The following is an 18,674-nucleotide window of genomic DNA, read 5'->3' on the forward strand; positions in this document are numbered from 1 at the left end:
AAATAGGGTCACATTCTGAGGTACCAGGCATTAGGACTTCAACATAGGAATTTTGGGGGACATAATTCAACCCATAATGTCTGCTCACAAGATAGGCTTTGCACATACTTTGTTTGCCACACAAAATGGGCCATTCACTTTTATAAGTCTGTCTTGTAGTTCCAGGAGCTCTTGGTTTTATATAATGGGGGGTTTGGCTCTCACAGCATTAAAGCAGAAGACTGAAGGGGAATCCGAAGGCTGGTCTTTGAAAGCAGTTTCAGAAATGAATGTTAAGGTTTGGGAAGAAAACATGTCACTCCAATTTTGGACTCTGTTGGAAACGTTTGCTGCAAACTTCTATTTCTCTTTCCTGATGAATTCTGTCTTTAAAACAGTACCCTATATAAGGCCTGTGTTTGGAATTTAACTTTGGGTTTTATTTACCTGTTACAGGGACTTAGCTGGGGGGTCATGAGTGTTTACTGACGAGCATGGTGCTGATGTATAATAATAAGGGCAACCAGCATAATATTTTTGAAATGTCTTTACATCTATCTCATTTTCTTTTTGAAATAGCATTTGGGATAGGGGACTACTAAGAAAGTGCAAATATTAACCTTCACTTAATATAGGAAAAAAGCGTGATATAGCCAATATCACGGGATGAGCAGAAAAACTGTCACCTCCATCTCCTGTTTTTTGACTTTTTACTCTTTCCCTTATAATATCTATGCACTTAATTTAATGATTAGCCTTGAGATATTGCCATTTCGCCTTTGCTTTGTTCTTTGGGACAGTTATTTTAACGAATGACGTTTTGCTTTGTTGATGACTATTTGATTAGTGTGTGTGTGTGTGTGTGTGGTGGGCTGGTGACTGTTAAGAATGTAGTTTTGCTAAGAATTTGCTAATCAAGGAAAGACCACATAATAGCACACACTTTTTTGCATTGCCCAACATAGTATAAGAGCTATCCTAGGAAAGGGATTCATTTTTAGTTAGACACACCTGGTTCTTCATTACAGGATACATGTTTCACCCTTCCAGGCTTTCCTGCACAGATAGGAATGTGTTCTAATTAAAACTTGCATATGCTCTGTTTTTAGGCTTTTTTTACAGAAAAGTACTTGCAGGAGCATCCTGAAGACCAGGAGAAGGTTGAGCTGCTAAAGCGACTAATAGCATTACAGGTACAGGATGGCTTTCCTTTACACTCCTGGGGAGGCCACAGTGCCGGACACCCATTATTCTCCAGGGCTTAAGTCTACAAGCCCACTCAGTATTACTTTTCTTTCTTTTATTAACCCTTGTGAAACCACCACCTATCTATGTATTTGATTGCTTGGCTGGCAGTTAAACTGCCCAGGGTTGACGGAGCCTTCTTAAAGCTGAGATCAAAGTTCATCAGTTGGGGCCGGGCACAGTGGCTTATGCCTGTAATCCCAGCACTTTGGGAGGCTGAAGTGGGTGGATCACCTGAGGTCAGGAGTTCGAGACCAGCCTGGCCCACATGGTGAAACCCCATCTCTACTAAAAATACAAAATTAGCCAGGCATGGTGGTGCATGCTTGTAATCCCAGCTACTCAGGAGGCCGAGGCAGGAGAATCATTTGAACCCAGGAGGCAGAGGTTGCAGTGAGCCAAGATCACACCACAGCACTCCAGCCTGGGCAACAGAGTGACACTCCATCTCAAAAAAAAAAAAAAAAAAAAAAAATGTTCATCTGTTGGTTTCCTGGCATGTGTTTCCAGCTGAGAGATGCTTGGCCTCATTTTTTTTCTCTCAAGACTTCAGTGGGCAGTGGTAGAAAACATGACTACCAAATTCGGTCTAAGACTTAAACCTATCAGTTGCTCATCCACGGAAGTGCCCCAGGACTCCATTAGATTTGCCTCATCCCACAGCCCTTCCCCAGTTTAGGGTCAACCTGTATTCTTGGTGTGCACATTTTCCCACATCATTGACCAAAGTCCAGCCAGTCCACAAGTCCTACACTGAGAAGTGGCCTCCCCATTGGCCAGCACTATGTCTAGCAGTTTACCTTTCCACCCCATCCCTCCCTTCCCCAACCAAATCAGAACGATCCCTCTTCCTGAAGCACATTGCACTCATTTTTTGCCCTTCTTTCCAGATGCCTCTGCTAACAGAAGGGATCCGCATCCATGGGGAGAAACTGACAGAGCAGCTGAAGCCGCTGCATGAGCGGTTGTCTTCTTGCTTCCGGGAACTCAAGGAGAAAGTAGAAAAGCACTATGGGGTTATAACACTGGTAAGCATGATCTAAGTAGCCTTCACACGTTTTTCTAGGCTCTGTGACCTTTTATGACACTGATTCGTTTTTCAGATGCCAAATGAGGTGTAATAACTTAGCTATGGCATGGAAATAGTGGGGCTGGTGGGAGAGAGTGTGTTCCCCTCTTGGTGACCTTGAACAGTCCTTGTGCTGGTCAGAGGTTCTGCAACTTGAACAACTATCAGAACCTCCCAGAGGGCTTGTGAAAATACAGATGGCTGAGCCATCATAACCCCGGAATTTGTGATTCCATAGATCTGGGGGTGGGGCCCAAGTAGTTGCAATTCTGAGAAGTTCCCGGGTGATATTGATGCCTCTGGTCTGGGGACAACACTTTGATAACCACTGTACTAGAAATCAGGCCAGGTGCAGTGGCTCACAGCTGTAATCCCAGCACTTTGGGAGGCCAAGGAGGGCTGATCACTTGCGGTCAGGAGTTCGAGACCAGCCTGGCCAACATGATGAAACCCCATCTCTACTAAAAATACAAAAAATTAGCTGGGCATTGTGTCAGGCACCTGTAGTCCCAGCTATTCGGGAGGCTGTGGCAAGAGAATTGCTTGTACCCAGGAGGCGGAGGTTTCATTGAGCTGAGATCACACCATTGCACTCCAGCCTGGGCGACAGAGCGAGACTCTATCTCAAAACAAACAAACAAATAAAAAAAACAAAATAACTCAAAGTTTTCTGAATCCTAGACACTGGTTATTCTTGTGCTGTCTGGCCAAATTCTTACATTTTTTCCTAATCTTAGAAATAGTATCTATTTTGATGAAAAGTGTACAGTTTTCACGCCTTTGAAGGGAAGAAGGAATTGTGAATTACATTTCATATGCATGTAGCTGCTTTCATAATTGTGTTTGACGAGCTCCTCGCAGCTACAATTTTCTTTTCTCCTCCTGAACAGTTCAGTGGATAGTGCGTGTACTAACCTTTTCTCTCCAGCGAGTGATGATGTAATACATTCTAGCTTTACTTATCTGCATTTTTTTTCTTTGAATTCATGCTGTTCTCTTTAATGGTCTTATTCTTTTTGTTTTGTTTTGTTTTTGTTTTTGAGACAGGATCTCTCTTTGTCACCCAGGCTGAAGTGCAGTGCATGATCACAGCTCACTGCAGCCTTGACTTCCCAGGCTCAAGCCATCCTCCCATCTCAGCCTCCTGAGTAGCTGGAACTACAGGTGTGCTCCACCACAACCAGCTAATTTTTTTTTTTTTTTTTTTTTTTTTTTTGAGACAGAGTCTTGCTCTGTCGGCCAGGCTGGAGTGCAGTGGCGTGATCTCAGCTCACTGCAAGCTCCACCTCCCAGGTTCACGCCATTCTCCTGCCTCAGCCTCCCGAGTAGCTGGGACTACAGGTGCCCACCACCATGCCCAGCTAATTTTTTGCATTTTTAGTAGAGACGGGTTTCACTGTGTTAGCCAGGATGGTCTCGATCTCCTGACCTCATGATCCACCCACCTCAGCCTCCCAAAGTGCTGAGATTAACAGGTGTGAGCCACCACGCCCGGCCCACACCCAGCTAATTTTTAAAACTTTTTTGTAGAGATAGGGTCTCGCTGTGTTGCCCAGGCTGGCCTCCAACTCCTGGACTCAAGCAGTCCTCCTGCCTCAGCCTCCCAAAATGCTGGGATTACAGGTGTGAGCCAGCATGCCCAGCCCTTTAATGGTCTTATTGTTAAACCCCTTATTTTCACATTATTTCCTCAAACCAAAGCTCTGAGTTTCTTTTCATGTTCTTTTCTCCCCCATTCCTGTCTGCCTGCCTTCAGTACAGTTTCCTCCAGGGTATCTTTTTGAGCGTGTCTTTCAGCCATTAAGTGTTCAGTCCTGCCTTCTTCCTAAGATTGTGCCTCCTAACCTGCTGCTACTTAAGAGTTTTTCTAGGAGCATTTGTCTTTTACACACACCTTCCTAGATAGCAAAGACTGTCTTCAATTTAATGAGCTTAGTCATTATTAGAACTAGGCCGGTATTAGTGAGTCAGTTTCATATGGTGGCATCTGGGGGTAATCCTATTGGTGACATTTCTAGGGAACATAGGATTCGCCAGGTTAAGCTGCATGTCTACAGTGTCAATCTAAAAATTTTCTCTAACCCCAGTATTCCATATTTTGAAAGACTGAAAGAAGCTGAGCTGGGGAAGCAGACGGAAGATTTTGCTATTTATTGGAGAGTGTGAGGCACATCTTAATTTTTTCCTCTCTTATGTAGGTAGCAGAAAATTATGACAACTTTGTCTCTAGTCTTAGAATCAGGGAGGTTTAACCTAAGTTATACCTGTAGCTAACAGTATCAGTATGTGCGATATTTAACAATAGAGGCAGCAGAGACACCAACCAATCAGAATGGGGTGCCAGCCAATACAGATGGGTACTGGTTAGCCACAAGGAAACAGGGCAGCTGTGCTAGTTCATAGGGTCTGGATTCCAGGCCCGCTAACCATGTGGAGTTGTATGTTTTCAGCCACCCAACTTGACGGAGAGGAAGCAAAGCCGCACGGGGTCTATTGTGCTTCCCTACATCATGTCTTCCACTCTGCGGAGGTTGTCCATCACCTCAGTCACTTCCTCTGTGGTTTCCACCTCTTCAAACTCATCTGACAATGCTCATTCCAGACCGGGATCTGATGGGTAAGGGTTTCATCTTTAATCTGCAGGAAGGGCGGGGTAACGCCTTACTAATGTTTGCCTTTAGCCACGCATCACTCCTTTGAGAAGAATAGCCTTTGGGTCATTCTCATTGACTTCCTCATGAGGAATGTCATGATTAGCAGAATAATAACAACAGTTACTAAAAATGAAAAATGACAAAAAAATCACCCATAATCCTACCACACTATTACATGCCTATAGTCATTACCTATTTTTTTCATCATTTCCATTTTAAAAAATAAATTTTTACATTGATTTTATGAATAGGTTTTATAATCACATGATATGAAATTCCAAAAGAACTAAACGATATATCACAAAAAGTCTCCCTTTAATCTCAGACTTCCCACTACAGTAGAACCCCTGCAGTAGCCCCACCCCCAGAGCCGGGTGATGCTAACATTCAGGTTCTTGGTACCCCCATGGCAGCTCTTTATAGGTTCACAAGCATTGCAGAATTATATGTTCTTCCCCACACTTTTTTTATAGGAATGGTAGAATTTTCTTTAATTTGCTTTTTTCATTTACTATTATATCTTGAAACTCATTCCATTTCAGAACATAAAAAGCCCCCTCTTTATGCTTTCTGTAGCTATGGATATAGCTCATTGTATGTATGTGGCATGATACAGATTGAGTATCCCTCATCCAAAATGCTTGGGGCCAGAAGTGTTTTGGATTTCAGATGTTTTAGTATTTTTGGATATTTGCGTTATACCTGTTCAGCATCCCTAATCCAAAAACCCCAAATCTGAAATGTTCCAGTAAGCATTTCCTTTGAGCATCATGTCAGCATTCAAATATTTTGCACTTTGGAGCATTTTGGATTTTGGATTTTGGGATTAGAGATATTCAACCTGTATATTCCACCAGTGCTTACTGGTGGTCATTCAGTTGCTTTCACTCTATTACTGTTACTTCAGTGTGACAATGAATAACATTAAACACAAGTTATTTTGTACATATACAACTATATCAATATGGGAAAAATCTCGTATGCGAAATTGCTCTGTCAAAGATGTATATTTGCAATTTTGAAAATTATTCCTAAACCGACTTCCATAAAGATTATACCAGTTTACACTCCCACCAGCAACACACAGGAGTGCCTAGTTACTCACCTTAGCCACCAAACTGTACTTAGTCTTTTTAAATTTTACCAATCTGATAGGTGGAAAATATTTTCTTGTATAGTTTTTGTTTGTTTGTTTGTTTTTTGGTTTTTGTTTATTTTTCTTGTTTTGCCTGAAGTTGAACATCTTTTCATTTGTTTATGTTTTATTTTCTGTGACCTGTGGTCAAATACTTTTTTCTGTTGAATTATTGGCCCTTTGTCTGTGAAATGAGTTGAAATGTTTTCTCCTAATTTCTCCTTTATCTTTTGACTTCTAATTTGTTGCTTCTAATTTTTTATTGAGTTGTGCTGATGTTTTTATGTAGTTATATAATCAGTCTTTTATTTTATGACTTCTGGATTTTATTTCACAATTAAAGGCCTTTCCCACTCTAAGATAACAAAAAAGGTACTTTTTTTTTTTTCATTGACTTTTAGGGTTTCACTATTTACAATTTTGTCTGTAATCCTTTAGAATTTATTCTAATATAAGATGTTAGGTATGAAGCCAACATTTTTATTTCCAAATGGCTACTCAATTCTTCTTATAACATTTAGTGAACAAGTCATCTTTTTGTTTTTTTGAAATGTCAATCTTATAAAAAATCAAATTTCCACGTACTCTTTAGTCTGTGGACTTTTTTTTTTCTGTTTCTTGGATTTACCTGTCTATTCATGTATCAGTACTATTCAATCTTAATTATTATAGGTATAAAACATTTTTTATTTTCTAATATTCCTTTTCAGAATTTAATCTGGCCAGTGTCGCTCATTGCTCACTGTTGGATTAACTTGTCTAGAATCCTATTGCTATTTTTATTAGGATCATGTTAAATGTATACACTAACTTTAGGAAGACTGATGGCTTTTTGATGCTGAGGCTTCCTTGCCAAAAAACATAAAATGCCTTTCCATATGTTCAAATTTAAAATATTTGAAAGGAGTTATAGTTATGTTCTTTCTGCCTAAGATTACTATTTTTAAATAACATATTGCTGAAGTACTGGAAACTTTTAAAAGAAAGCAATGCTTTATTATTTCATCACTCAAAGATAACCACTGTTAAAGCTCAGGTATATAATACCAAAAAGGTATGTTTATTTTTTATTTTTTATTTTTATTTTTTTGAGATGGAGTCTGGCTCTGTCACCCAGGCTGGAGTGCAGTGGCGCGATCTCAGCTCACTGCAAGCTCCACCTCCCGGGTTCACGCCATTCTCCTTCCTCAGCCTCCTGAGTAGCTGGGACTACAGGTGCCCGCCACCATGCCCGACTAATTTTTTGTATTTTTAGTAGAGATGGGGTTTCACCATGTTAGCCAGGATGGTGTCGATCTCCTGACCTCGTGATCCGCCCGCCTCGGCTTCCCAAAGTGCTGGGATTACAGGCGTGAGCCACCGCACCTGGCCCTGTTTATTTTTTATACAAGTGGAAAAAAAGCATTGCATCTATCATCTTGTGACCTACTGCTTAATTTAATATAGGTGATGAACATTTATGCATCATTAAGTATTTAAAATAGTCTTGAATATAAGTTATCAGTTGACTTACCATTTTTTCACAAATGTTTAATTCCATAATACAATAATTGCATCATAAAAATAACCTACCTGAATGCCACCCTACCTGGAAATCAAATATATAGTGTTTCTTAAATTATGCACTTTTCCATTGATATAGGTATATTTACATAGCTCCAATTATAGCATATAGTTTGGTACTTTGCTGTTCCTTCTTATCTTTTTATTAGAAGCATTTGTCATGTTGCTGTGTAATTTTTATTTATGTATTGTTTTTTGAGACAGAGTCTCACTGTGTCGCCCAGGCTGGAGTGCAGTGGTGCGATCTCGGCTCGCTGCAACCTCTGCCTCCTGGGTTCAAGCAATTCTCCTGCCTCAGCCTCTTGAGTAGCTGGGACTACAGGTGCCCACCACCACGCCTGGTGAATTTTTATATTCTTAGTAGAGACGGGGTTTCACCGTATTGGCCAGGCTGATCTCTAACTCCTGACCTCATGATCCGCCCACCTCAGCCTCTCAAAGTGCTGGGATTACAGGCGTGAGCCACTGTGCCTGGCCGTGTAATCTTTATTATTATCAGCTTTTACCATCATTTTTGATGGCAATTGACATTGCATCTTACAAATATGCCATGATTAATTATTCTCCTACTATAGAATATTTAAGCTGTATCCTTCTTTCTAAACAATTAACCATAAAATTTCATTATAGATTTTAAGACAAAAATATGTAACTTGTATCACTATAAAATATATTTTTATTAAAAACTGTAGCAAACATATTTGGACATGTAGCTTTCTTATTAGGATGCATTCTTAGAAGTGCTGGGATTATTTCTAGAATGTAGTCATCTAGATTCTAGATTACTTCTAGAATCTAGATTACATTCTAGTAGTATGTAGTAATCTAGATTACTGCATTCTAGTAGTATGTAGTTTGTGGGTAGGATTTGAACACAGGCTATCTGGCTCCAGAGTTGTGCTCTTACCCACTACATAAAACTGCCTATTGAATCTCTTACTTTAAAGATTCTGTCTTTGCCTATACATTAAATTAAGACCTTCTCTTCCTGGGATAAGATACTCACTAATATTTTCGTCCAGTCATCTGACGGTCTTCTTTCTGTACATTAACACCTTGAGATGTTTGTTCAGTTGTAATTGAAAATTTAAATTTAGAATCTGAGAGTGAAGTCATAGGTCGAGAGTAGGTTGAGGAGGCCGGGCACAGTGGCTCACGCCTCTAGCCTTAGCACTTTGGGAGGGCCGAGATAGGAGGATCACTTGAGCCCAGGAGTTTGAGACCAGCCTGGGCAACATGGTGAAACCCCATCCCTACTAAAACAATACAAAGTTTAGCCGGGCATGGTGGTACACACCTGTAGTCCCAGCTACTCAGAAGTCAAGGTTATAGTGAGCTGTGATCGCACCTCTGCACTCCAGTCTGAATGATGGGAGAAAGACCCTGTCTCAAAAAAAAAAAAGAAGTAGCCTAAAGAGTCATAACTGCTGGTACTTTCATAGTGAATTTTGATTGCAAGGTGATCAGTGTTTGTGATGTTTGTCCTTGTTCCTGGCCAATAGCTCAGTCCTGGAGCCACTGTTGGAGCGCAGGGCCTCATCGGGTGCCAGAGTTGAAGATCTGTCCCTAAGAGAGGAGAACAGCGAGAACCGGATCAGCAAGTTTAAGAGAAAAGACTGGAGTCTGAGCAAGTCCCAGGTCATTGCAGAGAAAGCACCAGAACCTGATTTGATGGTAAAAAACAAAAAAGAAAAAAAGAAATCTCTGGAGGCTTGTCCCCACCTCCCCTGTACCCAGGCACATCACCATCCCCTCCCAGATTGAAGCTGGGCTGTGGCTTGTCTCAGGACTCAGCAGCCTGGGTTAGTGTCAGATCGCAGATTGTGGTAAGGAAAGCACATACTGAGAAGTTCGAGTCTATAAATCAACATTGGTGAAGATCTTGTACCCACAATGTAAACATGTGGGTTGATGCTTAGAGCTGTGGTTCTTGCCACTCTGTCCCCTGAGTCAATCCAAACATTGTCATTTCTCTTCTTTAATTTTTTTAAAAAGTACTTTTCCTTCCATATCAAGTTGTTAAATGTGGCAAGACCACCTTTTCCTGAGAATCAGGGTGGCTTATTTCCAACATAAATGACACAGCCCAACTGTGATCAGAATCAAGTCTGTGGCCATTCAGAAAATAATCTGTGGTTCAGTGGTTCTAGTCAGTGCCTGTTCGGTGGTGCCCATCAAATGACAATGCTTAAAAATCGCTCCTTCAGTTAAGTCCTTTTCCAAGTGTCTTCTCAGAAGACAAGGCTGTTGAGAGCATTGTTGAGCTCAGCCTTCCTCACCATGAAAATGTTTTGCTTTTTCTCTGTGGTCCTAGAGCCCAACCAGAAAAGCACAAAGGCCAAAGAGTCTCCAGTTGATGGATAATCGGCTATCACCATTTCACGGTTCTTCACCTCCTCAGTCAACACCCTTGAGCCCACCTCCACTCACTCCCAAAGCCACCAGGACCCTAAGTAAGTTTTCCTGTATTCCTTATAGTCTTTTTACTAGGGAATGGAATATGTTTATGCATCTGGGCAGTTTGTAACTAAACCAGCCACAATGTATGTAAGACCATTGTAAAACTGGTTCAGTTCCGTGTTCGTGTATTATACAGTTAGACTGGAGTTTGGCAAGGAGGCCACTAGGACTCATTAAACTTTTCTGGATAGTGATCCAAAGGGCATTAATGTCAGTTTTATAATTGTGAAGGTATAAATGAGGCAGATCTGCACTAGGACTAGACAGATAACAAGTAACTTACAAGCTAGCCATTGGTTAGGTAGACCTGAACAGGGACAAGAAATAGACCCATTCCATCTACTGCTTATAGTCTGGCTTGGGGAACCAGCAGTGTACAACACTTGAAAAGAATTGCAAAGTACCCATAGTCCAGAGGCATGGTAGAGGGATAAATCTATCAGAGCCAGGTGGGACACAATTGTCAACCAAGAGTTAGAGATAATGAGTTACAGTTTCCTGGAGGAAGTGGATACTTTCCTAAGCACTTGGGCTATATCAGAGAACAGAATAATACCATACATTCCAGAAAATGTTCTCATCTTCAGCTTAATAGTAAAACCCTGAACAAAAAAAGTTTTGGCCGGGTGCGGTAGCTCACGCCTGTAATCCCAGCACTTTGGGAGGCCGAGGCGGGCGGATCACGAGGTCAGGAGATCGAGATTATCCTGGCTACAGTGAAACTCCATCTCTACTAAAAATACAAAAAATTAGCCGGGCGTGATGGCAGGCGCCTGTAGTCCCAGCTACTCGGGAGGCTGAAGCAGGAGAATGGCGTGAACCCGGGAGGCAGAGCTTGCAGTGAGCCGAGATCGCGGCACTGCACTCTAGCCTGGGCAACAGACTCTGTCTCAAAAAAATAAAAAATAAAAAATAAAAGTTTTTGCTTCAGAACACCTTGTGGAGCTGTTGAAACTTCTGGCGAGGGCGTCACCTGTGTGATGTGGGGTGAGAAGTCTTCTTCATTCTATCCACAGAAACCATAGAATGTGGCTTTCATCAGTTGGTTGACCAGGTTGGCTTAGGTGTTATAGTGCCAGCAACATTTCCATGAGCTTCCTTGCTCAGTGCCTCTCTGCCCACCTGCACTTTGTGTCATTTCTAGGCTCCCCATCGTTGCAGACAGATGGAATCACGGCCACTCCTGTCCCACCTCCACCTCCCCCCAAAAGCAAGCCCTATGAGGGCAGCCAGAGGAACTCCACTGAGGTAGGGAAATCACAGCTGGCAACTGTGGCCAGGGAGCGCCACTCATGGGAAGGCAGCATCAGGTTTTCCAGGCTCTTTAGCGGGCAGGTTTGCTCATAGACCTCTCACTGCAGTCGATTCTTGGCTCATTCCTGAAACCACAGGCGATAGAGAAGTTTTCAATGGGAAGGACAGACATTCAAGCAGATGATGAAGGTAGAGCAGGTGTTCTCTGTACCTCATCCTGGGTACCCGTGAAATAAGCCATGAGTTCTAGTTCACCTTTTTAGGGGGGCGGGGGCAGGGTCTGGCTCTGTCACCCAGGCTGGAGTGCAATAGTGCGATCATAGCTCACTGCAGCCTCGAACTCCTGGGCTCAAGTGATTCTCCCACCTTGGCCTCTCAATTAGCTGGGACTACAGGCATGTGCCACCATGCCTGGTTATTTTTTTAATCTTTTGTTGAAATGGGGTCTCTCCATATTGCCCAGGCTGATCTCAAACTCCTGGCCTCAAGTGATCCCCCCACCTCAGCCTTCCAAAGTGCTGAGATTACAGGTGTGAGCCACTGCCTGCCCCCAGTCCTCTATTTCACATTTGAAGAGTTTACTTCTGAATAAAGGACAGTCGTTCTGGAATGACCTCAGATGGGTTTCCTTCAGTCATTCAACAAATGACTTTTAAGTGCCTCCTATCTATACGCCAGGAACCCAAGTGTTGGGGATATGGCAGTGAGAGAGAGAGAGAGAAAATGTGTGTGTGTGTTTGTGTGCGCGTGTTTGTCTGATTAGCTCATGGGAAACAAGGAGGACAAGTCAGTGTAGTTTTCCATTTCACTTTGCAAAGCCTGTGTAGATAAACTCAGATCAATTAGAAGCTAAAGCAGAATATGAGAAATAGGAGGAGAAGGCAGAATTGGGAAGAAAGCTAAGACCTGCTTCTAATTTTGAGTTTCTGCTTCTGCAGCTCGCTCCCCCACTGCCTGTCCGAAGAGAAGCCAAAGCACCACCCCCTCCACCTCCAAAGGCTCGGAAGTCTGGCATCCCTACTTCCGAGCCTGGATCCCAGTAAGGATCTTGCCCTCCCTGCAACACCGAGTGCCTTAGACAGCTGCTGCCTGAGAACTGGCCTCCAGCCAGTGTCCTCATTCCATGGGGCTCCCTGCTGACTGCATTTCCGGATCTGGGATGATGTTTACCAGCCCAAAACCGGTCATGTTCTTCCAAAAGCTTCTCTTTGATAGAAGTTTGAGGCCATGCCACCTCCTTTCCAGTCCATATGGAATTCCAGAATCAGTCACAGCCTCTGAATTTTTCCAAGAGATTGCATTCATCATTGTTAAATGTCAGCCTGTACGGCAGAGACGTGGTAGTCTGCACAAGCCTGGACAAGTTCTTCCACATTGATGGTGGAGCAACCCCTGTAATCTACTCCTTGGAAGGATTTTTTGCTTTGCTTATGAAAAGCTGTGCTTGAGACTTAGGTACTTTTCTCACGTGGACACACTGATCCCATCCCATATTGCACCTTGGAAGAGATGGATATCAAATACACTTTGGTAGCTGAAATAATCATATCTTTCTGATGTCTGTTGTATCTCCTTTGAGGAAAAGAACACACATTTTTAATGGAGATTGGCTGCTTTCAGGTATGTGTGGCTATCATTGAAAGAGCATGGACTCAAACGTCAGCCCTGAGTTCTTGAGTCCACCCAACTCCCGTCTTTCTTGTGGCAAAGGAAAGCTGCTGTCTCCCTCTCCCACCACACTCCTGACTAATGGCCTTCACTGCACTGCAGTCACTCCTTCCCTACGGACTTCTTTGAAGCTCTTCCTTTTGCACATACGGCTTTTTCTTTCTTTTTTTTTTTTTTTTTGTCCTATTACCTCCTCTGAGCGCAAATCACTGGCTACAAGGGACTTACCAGTCTGGATTCAGCAGCTTCTTTTCTAGAACCCATTTGGGTGACTCAGCAGCCGCATCTGCTACCTGATTTTATCCTGGAGAATACAGTGCAATATTTCTCTTTGATTATTTATTCCTCTTGATTGTGGAATTAATTTGATTGCTTGCTAATGGTACTAATAGTACTCCTTTCAGAAGAAAAAGATGGAGTGATTTAGGTGACCAAATATTACATACATAAATAGCCACATGAAGTTTTAGATGTTTGGAGCTTGAAACCTCAAAGATCAACCAACCAGCCCCCTTATTTAGTAAATAAGGAAATTGAGGCTATACACAGAAAATTGTACTACAGATTATTACTAATAACCCAGCTTGCTAAATTAGGCTATACCTAGGTAACTTCTAGAAGACAACTCTGACAAACTCTTTAATATTTACCCCTGGTTGAAACAATATTTGAAATGTCCCAGATATTTCTATGCTACTTAGATATTTGTGGCAAAGCAGAAAGCTTTTTGACTGTGAAGGCAAAGGTCAGCACTGGGGGAAACTTGCTGGCGGTCTCTCCCACAACCTTGCCCAGAGTCCTTTCCACTAAGGAGGTGAAGAGAACAGAGAAAGAGATTTCCATTTCTGCTGCCAGAGCTGCTATTTGCCTGCCTGATTCTCTGTGTTTCCTGTTTCACCGCCATCCTTTCAGGAGAGAACTACACCAGTTCATCATGAGGGTCAAGGAAGCAAAAAGCTCTCAGATGTGTCCAGGGCGTTACTTAAGAAATGAGTATGCAGATTCTGGAAGGGGTGTGGAAAAGGTGATCCTTTACCCCCCACCCAGGAAAACCTGCAGTGTGCTAGCATGGAAAAATCATGGGCTTTGGAATTAAACCCATTTGGTGGAATTAAACCCATTTGGTTTCAAATCCCAGTTATGACATCTGTTAACTTTGCAAACTCACACAAATTATTTGAAATTATCTGAGTTTTCATTTTCTCACCTTCCAGAATGGGGATAATGCCTCCTGCATGGGTTGTGAGGTTTCAATGAGATAAAATATGGGAAAGAAGAGGTACTCACCTGATGGTCCTTGCTTTTCTCTGCTAGGCCTGAGTAGGAACTGGAACTCTCTAAGAGCATTACTGATACTTTTTTTTTCTTCCAAGGTAGTTTGGAATGTGAGTGCAAGTTAGTTCTGCATATATAGCCCTTCTCCAAATGGTGGTTTCCTTTGAGGTCTTTTACATGATTATTTATGACTAGAGACAAACTTAATAAGAACTCAAGAGGATTTTAAATGGAAAGAACTCAAGCTGTAGAGAAAGGAGGAGGCAACAGAAAGGATATGTAGGGGCTTACCTAGAGCCTGGCACGACTTCTGAGAAGTCACCCAGCAGACCGGCTAGAGGGGATTTGTGTGCCACACTCTACTTGCCGGGCTGCCATTAAAATAGAAAGATATAAAACTGGGTCACCAAAAAAACCAAACCTCAAGGCTATCCTTCCAGAGCAGTAGAAATGAGTCCCACAGCCTGGTCTTTGAGCAGAGGCTGGGAAGATAGGATACATCACTCTCTGGATACCTTCTCTTTTTAATAGAATATATTCCATATGATTCCCTTTCCACCTTAATGGAAATAATAGCTCTGTCCTGCCTGAACAAAAGGGATTCCAGGTAGTATTGTGGCTAAGAGATTACAGTGGACGATGGAAGGTTCATTTTTTAGGGAAGCTGTTGGGTAGGAAGAGTCACATTTGACAGAATTCATAAATAATGTGTCCTGAAGTCAGAGGATGACTGCAAAGAAACACCTCATGATTCCATTAAATATAAAGAGATAAGGAGCAAGGAGGAAAAAAGAGAAAGAATTGGTCTTTATTTTTCTTGCCAAGAACTCTCTGGAGTATTGAAAGACATTGAAATTATCCCTAAAATTGTCACAACTTTTGTGAATACTGGTATATGGTTGGAGGTGTTTTTAAATCTTTATTTCCTCTCTTTCTCTGTTCTAGTGACTTGTCTTGGTTTAAGATTTTTTTTAAAGAATTGTTTTATTCAACATATATCAAGTTTTTATGGAATGCCAGTCATGGTACTAGCTCCTTGGGGTGTAGCGGTTGAGTGTGTTCAATGGAAACAGCCCCAGTATACAAAGACAGTTCACTCTGGTGTGCTGTAGGATTGGAAAGGGAGTGGTACCAGATGAAAATGAAACCCTAAAGAAGACTGCTGGGCCATGAGTTGCTTCCTCCTCCTCCACCTTAACCCTCTGATTCCAGAATTGCAGTCATTTTCTCCTGCCAGGGAAATCCATTAAAAACTGCAGCCACACTGCAAATTCATAATGTAAAACAAGATGTAAAGCAGGCTTTGAGACAACAACCTACCTTTGTTTACTCTTTCCAAGCTGAAAGAGTCCTTCTCCTCTAGTTGCCCCTAGGTCACTGGCTAATTTCTTATTTTAAAATCTAGATGGAACTCACGTACAGTTTAGTGCACAAACCTTAGCCATGCAGATGGGTAATTTTCACATAGCTATCTGCCCACATCCCTGCCTCTAAGATATAGACATACACTGTGTTCAGCACCCCAGAAAGTTCCCACGTGCCCATGCGCCATTTTGTGAAAGGTATTTAGAAGGCCCTTCAAATTTGTGGCTTCCTTTCTCATACTTCTCAGGTATAATGAAAAGGGGAGAAAAACCCCACCATCAACACACAACAAGGCTATAAAGACTGTGCACCTTTTAACAAGTCAATTTGTAGTCAGTCCGTGGGCCTGTCTTTTTTTCTTTTTTTTTTTTTAATTTTGAAGCTACCTGAGGTTTAGAATTCCTTCAGCCCTAGCTGCTTTTATTCTAGGTAAACAAAAAGAGGGGGAGGATCTGAAGGAAACTAGTTTTCTGTACAAAGGCTTTGAGGTCCATGGACTATACTTGTCCCATTTATCATCCCAAGTGGTGCTTTGACCCTGCCATACCCTGGCTATTAAGATAAAAAGATTTGTGGACATTAAAATTATGAATATGTCAGTAATAATCCAGCACACATTGAAATATTGACACAGATTACCATAATTTGTGCAACATCTTATAAACAATGTCATTTCCATAGTAGTCTAAGGCTTCACCAGCCAGGCCCACTGTATCTAGACTTTAGGTTCATTTTAATAATTATGCTTTCCTTCTCTGTATCATTTGGGAAGTTGATAAATATCACTGCCTTAGATACCTTCATTCAGTGGTATGTCTGGCTTTTACAATTAAATTGGAAAAGGTAAGTTTCTCTTTGGTGGGTTGAGAGTTGGACCATCAATTCTAATCTACACAAGGAAATTCATGATTTCACTCTGACGCCTAGGATCTAGCCAAGGCTGGTCTGCAGTATCAGATGTCCAAACTCATCTACTATTAGCCATATTTTTTGAGTTGTTTATCTAAACTTGGTCAAAAATGCCTTTGCCATGATTTTGTTGCTATCTGGGTTTCAAACATGGACAGTTAGGAAGATGTGCATTGAAGTAGGAAAATTTTGTTCGGATTTGCTGTTATTTATTTTTTAATTAAAAATGGAAATGTATTTTAAAGTTTATTGCGTGTTTAGTTTGTTATTGCCCTTATGTTGATGAAATCATTCCTGAACTTTGCAGTTTTTCCTTATCCATGCCTCCTTCATGACACATCACACCTAGCATTTTTCTTGCTTGTTTCCTTACAGGTCTGTTAGGTTAAACCTGCACTTTGGGGTCCTGGAGTCATCTTTGCCCAGAAATAAGAAAAATTACAAACCACTTGGTTCTTTTCACCCTCCTATCTTTTTTTTTCTATCTAGGCTGACAATTTTCTGATAGAAATTCATTTAATGTACATAGGTTCTGTTTCTTTACCCATTCCCCATAGATATTTAGACAGGTAAAGAGAGAAATAAAAAGGTTAAAGGGGATATCTAATAACTTACATGAAAAAGATAGGAACTGGTTCTAAAATGGCTGAATGTTTGTATCACCTGGGGAGAGGACATTCCCAGACCAATTACATCAGAATTTCTGAGGGTGGGGAGTAAGATCCCAGGCATCCATATTTCTTTAAAGTCCCTCCCATGTTATTCCAATGCTAGACCAAGTCTGGAAAACCACCACATAAAGGAAATGAGACTTTAGAAAATTGGTATTTAAGATGTGTTTCATAAAATCCCTGCTGGTGGTGGGTCAAGTTGGAGAGAGGGAAGGGGCAGTCACACTTGTATTAGCACCACTGTTTAGTCCTGAGCTTATGCTTACGATTTTTTTTTTCCCCCAAGAAAGTGTTCTGTCCAGGAGCTGTGGCTCAAGCCTATAATCTCAGCACTTTGGGAGGCCAAGGCAGGAGGACTGCCTAAGCCCAGGAGGTAGAGGCAACAGTAAGCCCTGATCATGCCACTGCACTCCAGCCTGAGTGACAGAGTAAGACTCTGTTTCCACAAAAAATTTAAAGAAATTAGCCAAGCACAGTGATGCGTGTCCATAGTCCCAGCTACTTGGGAAGCTGAGGTAGGAGGATCGTTTGAGTCCCGGAAGTCAAGCCTGCAGTGACCCATGATCATCTTACTGCACTCCAGCAGGAGCGACAGAGGCCCCATCTCTACAAAAAATTAAAAAAAAATTAGCTAGGCATGGTGGTGCATGCCTGTAGTCCCAGCTACTTGGGAGGCTGAGGTCGGAGAATCACTTGAGCCCAGGAGGTCAAGGCTGCAGTGAGCTATAATTATGCCACTGTACTCCAGCCTGGATGACAAAGAGAAACCCTATCTCAAAAAAAAAAAAAAAAAAAAAAAAGTGTTCCAGTACTTTGCTTTTTAGAAGCAATAATGCTTCACTGTGTTCATATGATTTATAAGAATCACACGTCTTGAAAACACGACAGCGTTTGGGCCGTAAATACTAAATTGACAGATTTGGGTAATCTTTTGGCTCTAGGATCCCCATAGAGAAATACTATGAAGTGTCTTCCTCTGTCAAGATCCAAGTGCTATTATCTTATGCAGTGAGTGATTCTTGGCTTTTTTCCAGTCATCTGTAAGCTACTGCAACTTCTAAAAGTTTTGCTAAAATGACCTATTTTTGAAGCATTCTTTTTACTACTTGATCATTTAAAGCCATATATATTTGAGAACTCATCTCATTAAATGTATCATTTGATATGTTTCCCTACCCTTTATTATGAAAGGCTTAGGATTTTTTTTTTCTTAAAGCTACATTGATGAGTTAGAGTCTTCAGATTCAGTGAAGTGTTTATGATTTTTATAAGGAAGCCATTTTCATTTTCAAAATGGGGTCTTACTCTGTTGTCCAGGCTAAAGTCAGTGTTGCAATCATGGCTCACTGCAGCCTCAAAATGGGCTCAAGCGATCCTTATGCCTCAGCCTCCTAAGTAGCTGCAACTACTGGTGTGAGCCACCATGC

General features: G+C 41.7%; 1 protein-coding gene across 3 annotated transcripts in view; it reads left to right on the plus strand.

Annotated features, from left to right (window-relative positions):
- DOCK5 (dedicator of cytokinesis 5) overlaps positions 1 to 16,825 on the plus strand; it is a 239,090-nt gene extending 222,265 nt beyond the window's left edge. For 2 of the 3 annotated variants that reach the window (XM_054498518.2, XM_063669374.1), the window contains exons 46-52: positions 1,089 to 1,172; positions 2,115 to 2,252; positions 4,744 to 4,910; positions 9,148 to 9,319; positions 9,960 to 10,098; positions 11,250 to 11,353; positions 12,298 to 16,825. In XM_054498518.2, coding sequence (XP_054354493.2) covers positions 1,089 to 1,172; positions 2,115 to 2,252; positions 4,744 to 4,910; positions 9,148 to 9,319; positions 9,960 to 10,098; positions 11,250 to 11,353; positions 12,298 to 12,402 — 909 coding nt within the window. In that variant the 3' untranslated portion in view covers positions 12,403 to 16,825. The remainder of the gene's footprint in view (positions 1 to 1,088; positions 1,173 to 2,114; positions 2,253 to 4,743; positions 4,911 to 9,147; positions 9,320 to 9,959; positions 10,099 to 11,249; positions 11,354 to 12,297) is intronic. The other variant, XM_063669373.1, reaches the window with a different exon arrangement.
- The last annotated feature ends 1,849 nt before the right edge of the window (positions 16,826 to 18,674 follow it).

Source organism: Pongo pygmaeus, chromosome 7 (genome assembly GCF_028885625.2).
Source record: "Pongo pygmaeus isolate AG05252 chromosome 7, NHGRI_mPonPyg2-v2.0_pri, whole genome shotgun sequence".
In the NCBI taxonomy this organism is placed as follows: domain Eukaryota; kingdom Metazoa; phylum Chordata; class Mammalia; order Primates; family Hominidae; genus Pongo; species Pongo pygmaeus.